The following is a 13754-nucleotide window of genomic DNA, read 5'->3' as shown; positions in this document are numbered from 1 at the left end:
CTCAAACTCTGATTAAGGGTCCATTCTATATGCTCTCTACTGATCCTGAAAAGAACACATAAAGGCATGTTCAATGATGAAAAGAATGCAATCAATATAGCTCAATTGGTCTGCTATATCTCACACTCCAGAATATGCCTTAGCTAATTAGATGTAAAAGCTAAGTTTGTGATCTGAGATATAATTGAAGCATGAAATTCACAACAAAGATAAGTTACAGCTTTGAAATAAGTGTTTTACTACCTAACCTGACCTATTCTGCCTTTAACACCTACTGAGAATTGTAGTCTTGCATCTTTTGGACTCATAGCTTTTAGTGAGCCTTTTCAACTCGGTTAAAAAGCAGAACAAAAATCAAGAACCTCCTGTGCAGATGCAGAAGCTACCAAAAAAAAATTTTAAAAAAATGCTTCCATGTAACATAACTACTTAATAAATTTGACCAGAGAGCTCTGAATGCCCTTGAAATAATGAGAAGTTCAAAATCACAGACCACATTAAATAATTAAAGAAAAATTAAGTTCAGGAAAATATTAATGGTGGTGAAAACCTTTCTGAGATTTTCAGCTTTTTTACTAACTAAATATACTGGGGTAAATCCAGGTTTTGTCACATTAAGATATGAAAAAAAGAGAGCTCTCCCATTTCATGAACCAGCCATCTTGCTCTGCACACAATCATCAAAACTACCCAGAAAGATGACTTCAGAAATGTCTTATGGAAGTTTTTAAAAAATAAAATAAAATAATTAAGAGATATGAAAAAAAAAAAGAAACCAAGTTTTCTCAATTAAACCAGTTTTACTGTATTTTTAGAAGGAATTCTTATACTACTGTACTTTTAGAAGGACTTCTCATACTATTCTGATTTGGTACTTTAACATTCAGACAAGGTGATGACAATTCCTGGAGTTGCTGTATACTAACTTCTTGCCAGATAAAAACCACTTCTGAATAACTGCTTCTAACACATTTCAGAACAGTTTAGAAACATGCAGAACGCTAACACAACACAGCAGCACACTAATTTTATCAGAGTTTGGAAATCAGCACCTTTTCCACATTATCAGTTCTCCATTGTACCACTTCGCTTTTGTTCTGCTCCACTGGCACAAAAAGAATTTTAGTTCATGGAAATGTAACTCCAGTAAGCACCATTATGCATATGCTTCTAACATTGCAGATTTGAGTGATAAGACAGAAGCAAACCCAACTGATTTACCATATTGCAATAAACTGATCTATTACTTACAAGCTTATTTTTAATTATTTACAAGTATTTTCCTAAAGATCTAGACAGAGTTGCATATCTGGGTCCTAAGACAAACAGAAGACCAAATCTTTCATTTCCTGAGGGCAGCCTATAGTTTCCTACCATTATTATATAGCAGCATTAATAATCACAAATGAACTCAAAAGCTAAAAAATTAAAGCTCTAATCTATGCTTACACAGTGGCTAATAATGGGAAAATCTTTACAACTTTTTTTTACCTTGAAATATCACCGCTAATAAACTGAAAATAAAATAATTCCATTCAGATTGCATTATAGCAATGTCTAAAACACTTAGAATTTGCAAGTCTATTCACATTTATGTCCTACTTTAAGTACAGAGACAGTACAAGACAACACATCAACTGCATTCTTACCAGTAACTATTCTTGGTCTTCCTTGGCATCCTTGTAAGAGGCGGATCCAGGCAACCAAGATGATAATGGAGTTTACAAGTATCACACAGTAGCAGTAGGTGTTGATCATGGTTCTTCTTGCAAATTCCACAACTTTTAATGTAGGTAGCAGAAAAGCATTACAATTACATTTGAAATGATAAAGAATAAATGATACATCCCAGTACATTCCCCAGTTTCAATACAAGCATGTGGCAACTTCAATTTGAATGCATCATTTAAATGCATAATTACTTTTTAAGGAGCTTCTACCTATATACAGTAAAGCATAAAAGGCACCTAATATAGTTAACTTAATAATACAATGGCTTTCAATCTAATTTTTTGAGGACTTCTAACCACTAAGTAATCACTTGATACTTCAAAATGTACCAATGGCAAATGGAAAAAATACTACCTGTGCTACCCAAACGCTTAAATAGAAAATTATGCTGCTACTATCAGTCTTAACAATCATATGCTTATTTTAATAAAGCAAGAACCCTGAAATACGTCTGTGCTGCTACTATGTTTGGCACTGTATCAAGTCATAAGAAATCACATTTCCTTTTTATTATTACTATTTTACTGGAATTGAAATTTTAGTTATTTCAAAAAGATCAGGTGTTCATTGATTCCATTATAAAACGGAAGGAACTAAATGACTGGATTTGAATGAAACAGAACTAGTAAAGTGTGACTCCTATTATTTGTTTGTGTATAGGTCTGAATTGCCAAATCCTCAGCCCACTGCCATATTCTCAAGATTTCTACCTCTCACAGCACCAGAATTAACTTTGCTTATGGAACCCATCTTATTCATTTAGCCTGCTAGCTGGGCAAGATACTGCCCACTTGCTGTGGCTGGAGGCCTGGCTGTTGCACTCTGGATAAGTGATAAACTTTGCCGTTTCTCAGTTGGTGGCAAGAGAAGATCCACGACAATATGCATATCTTGCACAGTCATGCTCTGGGATCCTGGTATATGTTCCACTGTTAGGCTTAGTTAAAATCCAGTCAGTACTTCACAACTTAGAGAAGAGTTGACAAGGTGGAACAATGACAGAGTAAGTGAATACATTTCATTTTCCTGAGAATTAACAGAAGTAGCGAAATTTAAAATACAAGATATCCCACAGCATTTGACAATCCCTGAGCAAAAAGTAAAAATCCTTATATGACAAGTTTTATGCACCTAGCCACTGTGACTAAACAGCAGCAGTACTGTTTGCAAAATCATCAAGACAGATGATTGCATTCAAAAGACAAGATGACCAGTTAAAGCTTTTCACATCATGGAGACAAAGGACACTTCTATTTCAGCTGTAAAGAGTTACCTTTGTACATAAAGCACTGCTGTCAAATTAGCAAAAAACCTCCAAACCTTACTGGTGTGCCCTAATGTGAAGAACTGACTACCATTCAACTTAGCCTTCAGAAGTAAGTAAAACATATAGACAACTCTGAAGCATTTTATTAAGCAAAAACAAAGCACATAATTTTCTCTTACACTTGTGAAACTGTAACTTACTAGATATTGTACCTATTCTGTCAAGACTTCATTACTTGCCTATAAAGCACAGCCGGAAGTGCAGATGTCTTTTGTGTTCCTCCTTCCTTTTTACTTGGTTTCCTTTCCTTAGGAGCACGTAAAATTGCTGGTATGTTCAATTTCTATTGGATTTGAACAAATGCAGTACACATCAGTCTCGAGACTTTTAATGAATACCACTCCAATCGCAATGCATAAAGAACAAGACTCAAATTATGAGTGGGAAACTGCTTAGCTAGCTATTTTACAGACAAGAGCAACTACACATGTTTATCCCAGTATGATTTTGTAATATAAAGTAATATCATACTCATTTTTTCAATTCAATAAATAAAAACCACATTGAAATACCAGCTTTTAAATTTTTTCTTCAAGCTTCAAATAGAGGGATGGACAAGGATGCATTTGTCTAGGCAGCTGAAACAAGCAAAGGCAAATGCACGAAATTGACAGAAGAACACTGAGGCAGTTTATTTTCCCCAACAACCCTGACACATTGGTGCTCAATAGGTTAATTAGAAAAATTATCTTATTGGACCAAGCCCTCCACAAAGCAGATGAGATTCTCTTCGGGTTCCTACTAATCTGCAGTATGCTAGCTTCTCAGACAGCAATCATCTATCAAAGTCATTTCTCAGCAGCCCCATGGGTCTGCATCTGTTCAACCAACTGGAAAAAAAAATGTCATGCAAGCTGTGTAAATGAATTCTACTCAACTTTTCTTTTTTTTTTTTTTTAATTCAGTAACATTTGCACCAGGAAATATATTTGTGATTACTTACTCAAAGTCATCTTAAAAAGGAGGGAAAAAAATAATCTTGATTCAAGAGATATGTTACACAAGAATCCTTCTTCACAAGTAAAAAAGACAGGCAGACAAAGAGAACTAGAAAAAGTCAGCATACTTTAAGAACTACTATTGCATAAAGAAAGGGTAAGTTTCATTTTCTGAACAGCAGCACAAACTCAGCCATACCAAAGGGTACAATAAAATTGTGACCTAATTGTATGTCTGCACTTTCACAATGAACAGTTTCTTCAGTCTTTCTTAAAATCATAATTGGAAACCATTTCAATCTCTCTCTGACATCTCAAATGCCTATTACCATTTAATACCTTTGATACAAAACATGTATCAAAACACTGCAAGAATCTATACTTCTCTCTTTTCCCCATGTGTATCAATGAGAACAAAGATAATTGCTGGCAACAGGAAGTAATCCAAATCTTCTCTTCTCCGAGATATTTATATTTGTTTGACCAAAATATTCTGCTCTGTCCACTTAAAACCATCACATACATCCTGCAGTTTTAAAAGATTTATATCTTATAAAAGCCATAAAGAGTTACCGTATCATTTGAAGCCTACAGTAACTAAAGACAATGTGGAGACAAAAATGGTTAGGATTTACTCATGCTTCATGTTAAGGTTCATCACAAATGACAGGTCAATCCGTTATACCAAATGAAAGAATTTTGCAAACAAGATCGCTATTACAACAACAAAATTAAGCTACAGGTTTCCAATACGTGGTTTGCAGAAGTCTAGGTATTTCAATTGGGAAAGATTATCTCCAGAGTAAAGCCTGGGTCTGATCAAATCAACTCATTCGGCCATAGAAGCAACAGACAGAAACAAAAAGGCCTATTCTTGGAAAACCAGGTCTACCTATGAACTATAAAGAGGCGAGGGGAACAACCAACCTGTCCAATGATTCTACCCAGCAGAGCCCAAATGCCTTGCCCTTCATTTCGCAGTTTTCCATTCATATTTTGTAGCTCTTCCAAAGACTCACACAGCTGAAAATGTAAACACGAATGAAAATCCATTAAGTGTTATTTAATAAAATTCATTCAACTTCTTATCTATCTAGGGTCCATTACTTTATTGCAAGATTAAAAAAACCAATGGAATTCATGTCAATATATCTGAGACTAGTGCAATCAGTCAGCAATTTAATAGAACTAAGATGAAAACCTGCAGAGCCACCTGTTTTGTAAAGAAGATCTGAAGCATTTCAGCATGAAAATGAGGTTTCATAAAGTCAATTAGAAAACAAAACTAAATAAACGGGAACATCTTGTATGTGTTGTCCACACTACTGAAGTATACTAAAATAACAAGTAACTATATAAATGAATCAAAGCTCTATATTGCCATACCAAAGAACACGCACTCACTCTCATAGAAAGAGATATAATTTATTAAAGGAGGCAAGCAGAAAAAAAGTTTGTGGTGGTTTTTTTTTTCCTTCAGGAAGTAACCATTAGTTACCACCCAGCACATAGAACTTTTTATTTGGTTAAAAGCCCCAAGTACAATCTCCTTCTCCTTTATCATCTTTGGGCAGTTCACAAGGACCTGCTGCTTCATTTCCCTATGTTCTAAATGAGAACACACACCCACCAGTTTAAGAATTAATAGCAATACTATTTTTTGTCATCACTAACCATCACTTGATAAGTTGTTGAATTAAGCAAGAATTGCAGTGTGTCATGTCACAAAAGATAGAGTATTTCTATGTTCCATTTCAAAATATTTAAAGATTAAAATAAAGAAATACTTATTTAGTAAAAATGCAATTAAAACACAAAACGCTTTTTTAACCACGATGATGAGTTAATAAAAAATTATATTAGCAACATTTTGGGGGAGTAACATCATCATTTATGGGCCCCAAATTTCCTATATTCAAACAAAACACACAGAAGACACTACAGATGTGTGAATACTGATTATTTCAGCCTGAAAATTTAGCCAAGTCATTAAACCTAGAACGAATACAGCTGGAGTTGGAGCTGACATAATAAATAAATAACACTCCGACAATTTCCGATTCCCAGTTATCAAGTAGGTTCCAAGCAGAGAACCAAGCAGGTTCAAAAAAGAACCTAGAACCACACACAAGCAAAATGAAACAAAACAAAACAGAGAGGAATCAAACTTTGTTGTTACAAAGTCCCAAATGAAATGAATACAAAGAATGAAAAAGGGCCTTAAGACAGAGTTCACTCATGAGTGGGACTTGTCTGTCCATGTGCAATTTGTTACTGCAGCTCTCAGTGGAGTGAGTTAAAGAACTCATGCCCAGCCAAGGTATGACATTTTAGAAGTTGATTCTGCTTGTATGGTGGGGATGGGCCACAGAATATTTTTAAAAGAAGAAATATATTTTTAAATATTACTTTGAAAGAAAGAAAAGTTCGTATCTTTAAGTCATTTTGTTTGGAAAGCAAAATGCTATTAAAGTTAACAGCAGCAATACTAAAACAGTACAAGGGTTTATTATCCCTTTTTCTTTACCTTATTATACTCCACATGAAGCTTTTCTTGCTCATTTTCTAATTTATCCTTGATATTCTTCTGTTCAGCCATATTCTCCTGGATTTGAATCATACGCATATTCCTCTCTATTTAAAAGAAAATCGCATTATTTCCTATCTTTGGATATATTTTCAAGTTTTATGCATTGAAAAAAGTGAAGTAATGAAAAGCATAAAACCGTAACACCACAAACCCATAAAACTACATTCTATAGGTTTATTACACAGACTGAACAGAATGAACAGTCATAACATTTACGTTGTGCTGCATAAAGAGCAATTTAAACAGTGAGCTTTGATCAGCCAACTAGCGAACAGCCCCAGTCATGCTATTCCACATAGAAATGGAGGAAAACACAAGAAAAAAAAAAAATAGTAAAAGGTACCTAAGCTTCCACTCCCTTATTAGCAAAGACAGTTTAGCCTCCTGTTTATATTTGAAAGATTTTCTTCTTTTCTGAAATGTCTTTTTAAAAAAATAACTCTGTCAATAGAGGTACCAAGCAATAATATACTTGACCTAAAATGAAGTCATAATTCATATTTATCTATTAATAACAATGAAATAAAAGCAAACTAAAAAAGCCAATGAATTAGCACAGTGCAAATACAGCAAACTGGTAATTTTTCATTGAGAAAAATATGCATTTTCCATCCTTACCAAGGTAATAATTCACAAAATCAGCAGTGAGAGCTGGTTGTTTATGTTTCCTTCTTCCATCAACACTGGAACTAGTATCTGAAGTATCCACTGGAAAAATGTCTGTACTGATTCCCATTAATTCAGCTTTGCGCATAAGTTTACGTATGGCTGAAGCACTGCTAGTAAGTGGTCGTGGTAGCTTCTCCCTAGGAACCCAGGCCTGAGGTCTGGTGGTACGGGCCAGCTCTGCCTTGGCACGATACTGCTGTAGCCTGGCATTGATTCGAGCCTGCAATAAAGAATTCCATAAATTAAAAACATAAGGGAACAATTCAAAATTGGGTTTGAGTTATATCCTTTTGGAACACATCTGCATTTTATTTTCATTTTAAAAGCCGCACTATCTAATCAATACCATTTTCATTCTGGAACTCTAGAACTCAAGAAACAGCCATTGATACAGACATTTGATTTTACTTCAAAACACATACACAAACAACATTATCCTTCCACTAGGTTTTGAAGCTATGCAGATGTTTCTTGATGAGACTGGCCCATCAATGAAAGCAACACAAATGATTCCTGGTTTTCAGACAATCCTTTCTAATAATGATAATTTGATGCGACTACGAAAACTCATTACTGGGAAAAGCTTTGGCTGACCTATCAAAAAAACATTTAGATACACTTTAAATTGGTAACTATGCGAGTAATAGAAGTTGATGAAGAGTATTTTTGCCATATTTGACATCCTTTCATAGGAGCTCCTTTCTCAATGCCATATCTCTTTATAAATGTTAAACTAGCCGATTATAATGTGCCAAAACCAGAGCCCAAACAGAAGTGAAGTAGGCAAGAGAAGCTCACAATATGTATCGTTGATAACATCTGTACATTTATGACCATCTGGGAGATCTAGCCCAGAAGATCAAGTTGTTACTGACAGTTGGAAAACACTGTCTTGCGGGAAATCTATGTGGTGGCAATTTTGGCAGAAAATGACATCAACATACAAACCTTCAGAGGCAAAACTCCAGCTGACTATCAGTTAGAAGTTGTTTACTTGCCTGCAGAAAGAAGAAACTAAACTAATCTGACTGCCCCACCATATGGTATGAGATACTCCTGAGACAAAAGCAAAAAAGAGTGCAGATATATATACACACACACACACTATGGTTAAGGAACATCTCTGATTACAAATAGAATAATTGAAGGTAATATTTCAGTTTAAGACACGTTACCTTACTAGGTCTTAAACACTAATGACCAAGATGTGGCTTGCAGGCCAGCTTTGATCCCAAAGGCTTTTTTCTTAGACCCACTGCAGCAAGCAACAGATCCACCTACAGCCACTGCCTCATTTTATTCTCCACTGGAAGGACCAAGGATGGTTTACAGCTTCCTCAGCTAAGATACGTCTTTACTGATTACATGTTCAGTTCTGAAACCCTTGTGGTCATTTCAGATGTCATACAACTGTATACCCAGAGCCTTATTCCAGAAACAGATGACAGATTAAAACGACTAATGTCTAAATGTAAACCTGAACTCAAGTTACTTGGATTTAAGCAATTTTCAAGTATATGCTTTACTCAAGGAATATACATTTCCCTGGTTGATATAAAAAAAGTATTTCAATGTCGAACATCTTCCAACAATCAATTAATCGTCCTAGACAGCTTTTATAGTACATTCTTTAGAGGGATTTACTTCCTTGGGCCACACAACTTGCCAGATCACTGGCTCAGTTATTCCTACCTGGGCTTCAAAGCACCAAATATCCATTTTTCCTCCTTCAAAAGTGTGCCTCAGAAATCTTCTTTCACAATACCAGACAAATTATTTGTACAACTGCATACTTATTCGTATTAGCTCAATGTTTGTAAACCTTACTCAAGCCTACAAGCTTCCCTGGAAGTGATCTTTTGTATGTACATACATATATACACACTATATACATACATTTACTTCTTAATCTTTTTTCCCAGACTAAGCTGTCTCAAGATTCTTATTTCTCAGACAAAATCCTAATTTAACAAAGATGGTTGAATTTATTGGTGAGATTTAACTTCCTCATGCAGACAACATATGGGAAGGTAAGGGGTCAATTTATACGTACTGTGTGTCAACTCCCCAATCAGATGTCTCTAGTATGTATTAAGTACCCCTTACAGTTCTGCATTTCTAAAAAGGCACAGAAACCACTCAAAGACAAACAATTACTTCATAAAATCCCAATACATATAACTGGACATGGAAATGTATTTTTCAAGCATCCAGTTTCCATCCATGTAAACTCAGGTACACACACAATACTAATGCAAACTCATATAACATCAGAGCCATCAACAGTGAAATCAAGTGGTTTTACAAAATGTAAGTTATCAAATGTGTATCAAGGTGCCTATGACACCACATCAAGTAACTCCACCTGCAGTTTTCAGCATTCATTCTTTCAGTTTCCAAACATATAATCCAAATAATTTAGAACAAAAAATCTGCAGGGTCTCGGTTTGGGGGAAAGAAGAAGAGGAGAGGGAAATGTTTGGAACTTATCAGCATTATCAGCGCTGCATAACAAATACCTGGATACAGAGCTAATAAGCCCCATTGGACCCAAATGGATTTTGTGCAACCAGCACTTACCATTATGTTGGGTAGTATTCATATCATTGTGATTTCTCCATCACATAGGTGCATTTCACATAATTGAGAGCCTAGTGTATTCAGCAAGAATTATGTAACCAGTTTTAAATCAAGCTACATGGAGTTCAATACCCCATAGAAATATTTTATTCAAAATTCGTCTACGATAAGAGTTTGCTCATATTCATTCTCAACGGCACAGGTAATTTTAAATTAATATTCTCTTTTCTTATTCAAATATCTTTGAAGAACTAGAAAGATATGGGTTTTTTTAAATAAAAGGTTTGATGGTATGAAGATTTATTTTCTGATCATAGACTACAGTTCTCCCTTCAGAAAAAAAGCAGTTATTTCTCTCCCATAACTGCCTTCCACGATTTACAGCATCTGCTACTTTCTACAACAGGATTCATTCAGGTAACAAGCTGCTCTTCTACACAAGTATGATTTTTCCACAGAATGCAGTTCAGCCTAAGCAGTGAAAGCAAAGTATGACATGAACTCCTCAGAATCAGAAAAAATAATAAAGTACACACATTAAAACATATGAAAGTACACAGATTCCCTCAGAAGGATTGAAACCTTTATATCAACAGGATATTCATCAGTTAAGCTTATGCAGGAACTAAAAGCTTTACACAAATGTGCCACTAGAGAGGGATACAGACGTCATCTAAGATTTTCAGACAACTCCCACTAAGCAGTACAGACTCAGTTTCTCTGCCTACGTAATTTTTTTTCTGGGGAATCTTTACTACAAAAAAACCCAGCACACAGAATTCTACTTAGGCCTAGAAAAAGTGAAAAAGTGAAAAACTTCAGGCAAGCAAAACTCTTCTGCCAAGTTCAAGATATTACTAAGGGAAAAAAGTGGACTTTTACTGAACTTGGACATAGAAATATGCCTAATTTCCTGTCTGGATGTCTTTTTTTGTTAAGAATCTTGAATAAAATGTTAAACAAAATCTATGAATTACAATGAAAATGTAATTACCAACTTCTCGCTACAAAATCAAAGTAAGATTTTTCAATTCAGACAAGCATAGATATCCTATTTGATAATTAGTTTATTGAGAATTGTTCTTAGAGACCAAAACCTACAAATAATTCACTAGTTTGTTACATGACCATGCACTATCAATAAATTTCACATTTCATTTCCTACTATAATAACAATTTCCCATCCTCTTCATTTCTTTCTTGTTTAACACGGATGATTAATACAGATGCATTTGTGTCATGAATACAATACCTGAGCTTCTGGTGAGAGCTGTTTTTCTCTTTCCTGCAAGGACATTTTACAGTAAGATTGTAAAGCCAAGTAGTTCTTCCGCTTCCATTTTCTGTCTAACCTGTCCGCGTGCTGTTTACAATAAGCAAAAAAAGGGTCAGCTATATCCTGTTTCAGAGAAAACAAAGGGGAAGGAACGAAAATAAAGTAAGACATACAAGGCCAAAAGGCTCCAAACAGCACAAACATTCTGGCAATCAGTTCACATGTTCAAATAGATATGGTTTTAAAAACAACTAATATGCATGTTTCTAAATAAATTTTTTCATGTTGATATAATGTGTTTTCCCATTGTTTTCACTGTGTGACTCTAAACATTTTAAATGCATTAACTATTTAACTCTCTACCATTCAATCTCTGTACTATTTTCTCATTGCCAGAAAAGAGAGCAGAACAAATTCCTAAGTACAAATCCCTTTAACATATAACATGTATTGTTAACTTCCTGTTGCTTCACTGTGTCTTTTGCATTGTATCCTAAAGGGATTAACAACTCTGAATAATACAAAAGGCAATATATTTGGTTTTCTCAAATGATTTTCCGAATGTTTTTGGTGGCTACATCCCCACAAGATTTATCATCTCTCAGATGATTTTTTTTCCATTTTTCATTCTTTGCTCCACCAGCTCTGCACATTATCATGCCTGTAAGTTTATAGCAACTTTTATCACTTGCAAAGCTTGCAAGCAGACTACAAATATCTGAGCCATGACGAGGCACAGTTTGAGAAGTATATTTCATTGCCAGCATATTTTCAAAAGTATAGAAACACCATCATAAATCTACAGACTAAGAAGAAAAACTTAAAACAGTCGTCCTTCATAAAGTAATTAAAATATTAAGAAATAATTTGCCTATCAAATTTTCTTTTACTCCACCTATAAAACATAGACCAATAAAATCTATGCAGGTTTTCCTTACAAACATATTTTATTTTTATTTAGATTTTCAAAGTGTGTGACAATGTACTTCCAAAAATTAGCAGCACCCTAAAATTAGATTCTGTGAGGTCTTGATTAAAAATATTTTGGTTACAGAAAACATGTAAGAAAATTTTAAGGTGGAAAGGCAAGTAAATGCATATGCCTAGAAGAAATTCACACAGAGCATTTGGATAATCAACATTACACATAATTTACTAGGGACAACAACAAGTTAACTGTGCTAGCTTCCTATTTATCAGTCTCACAGAAGAAAGTATTTTGTGATTCCTTTAAGAATCACCTAGCAGTTTACTGTTTTCAGAAACAGAAGTGTCAATGTCAATAGTGCAAGTACTGCTTGTTTGTGTGTTACCTGTGTTACTTCCTAAGAAGTTAAACTGTGCAGCTATAAACACAACAGGCTTAATCCAAATGATACATATCAGGACGAAATTTGGCAATCTAAACGTACTTCTACCATAAAGACTAATTCGGAAGTAGGAACTTCAAATCTAAATTGACTTTATCATATTACAGGGAGAAAAATGGTAAGAATAGATATTAAAAAGTTATCAGTAGGTTATAAATGCTTGCTTTTCATTTTGATTCCTAAGATTAATATCATGACAAGGAAAGTCATACACCTGTACTGCAATTTGAAGAAAATGCTGGAAAACACGCATGAAAAAATGGCATTAGAAATGTAGTTAATTTCCCAAGACAGTCCTATTTGGTATGAAACAGAGATTACTACACTATATAAACAGCTAGGTAAGTATGTCAATCTAGGTGAAGTTCAAGACTTAGAGTTAGAATTCATGTCTGTATTGACTGATAGTCTATTAAGCCAACTTCTGCGTTAATCTTCTCTATCACTTTTCCAGGTCGTTTCAAAAGATGCTCAGAGATGAACAATTCGGTGAACAGTCCCTTTACTCGGCCGATTTATAAAAGCTTTGCTCAGGATTAAAGAGCAACAAAGGCACAATTTCAGGTCGTATTCACAAGCTTTTGATACAACTCTTTTATTCTATCCTTTCCATAGCTACCTCTTCTGCTGCTGCTTCTGAGAGGAGGCCTTCCTTCTGAGCGCAGGTCACATGGAAATAAGCTCTGCACATCCCAGCATCACAACTAATGCATACACCAGTTCTGGCAAAACGAGGATCTTCACAAAAACTGCATTCCTTTATTAAGAAGAGTGGGAAATGCCACAGTAAATACTTCAGTTGTGTTCTGCCTAATATTTGATAATTTACATCTTACATACAAAAACCAAACAGGTAGGTTTACTCCTGCATGGTACAGAAACCAAGTATGCTGCCGTCAGTTGACACAAAACTTCACCCCTTCCCAACCCCCACTATTGACTTCATTTTCACCAAGTAATGGAAAAGTGCTTAAACAACCTAATCGGCATGTCAGATGAATTTTTATACGATCTTCCATGCCTTGTATTCCCCTCCAGAGCAACAACTAAATACCATCCAAGCAATTCATGCACAATTAATTATATAAGTATGGTATCATAAAACAACACTACTGCTCAGAGTAAATGTTTAATTGTTCAACAAGTTCAGAGGACAAACAATAAAAAAAGAGCAGTGCTGTGCATGACTGAAAACCACAGATAATTACACAGATGTCCTTTGATAAGCAACGACTAAGGAGTAAATGTGTGACAATGCAGGAAGAAATACTCA

At 34.9% G+C, this 13754-nt stretch overlaps 1 protein-coding gene across 1 annotated transcript in view; it reads right to left on the bottom strand.

Moving 5' to 3' along the window:
• The window catches only part of PHF14 (PHD finger protein 14), a gene marked incomplete at both ends in the record, with an annotated part of 72522 nt that overhangs the window by 22520 nt on the left and 36248 nt on the right, over positions 1–13754 (bottom strand). The window contains 7 exons of the mRNA XM_009702544.1: positions 1650–1781; positions 3238–3341; positions 4924–5019; positions 6524–6630; positions 7205–7475; positions 11088–11234; positions 13101–13238. Coding sequence (XP_009700846.1) covers positions 1650–1781; positions 3238–3341; positions 4924–5019; positions 6524–6630; positions 7205–7475; positions 11088–11234; positions 13101–13238 — 995 coding nt within the window. The remainder of the gene's footprint in view (positions 1–1649; positions 1782–3237; positions 3342–4923; positions 5020–6523; positions 6631–7204; positions 7476–11087; positions 11235–13100; positions 13239–13754) is intronic.

Source organism: Cariama cristata, unplaced genomic scaffold (assembly GCF_000690535.1).
Source record: "Cariama cristata isolate BGI_N322 unplaced genomic scaffold, ASM69053v1 scaffold19096, whole genome shotgun sequence".
NCBI lineage: Eukaryota > Metazoa > Chordata > Aves > Cariamiformes > Cariamidae > Cariama > Cariama cristata.
Note: the sequence above shows the minus strand (reverse complement) of the source record. Positions and strands in the feature narration are given on the sequence as shown.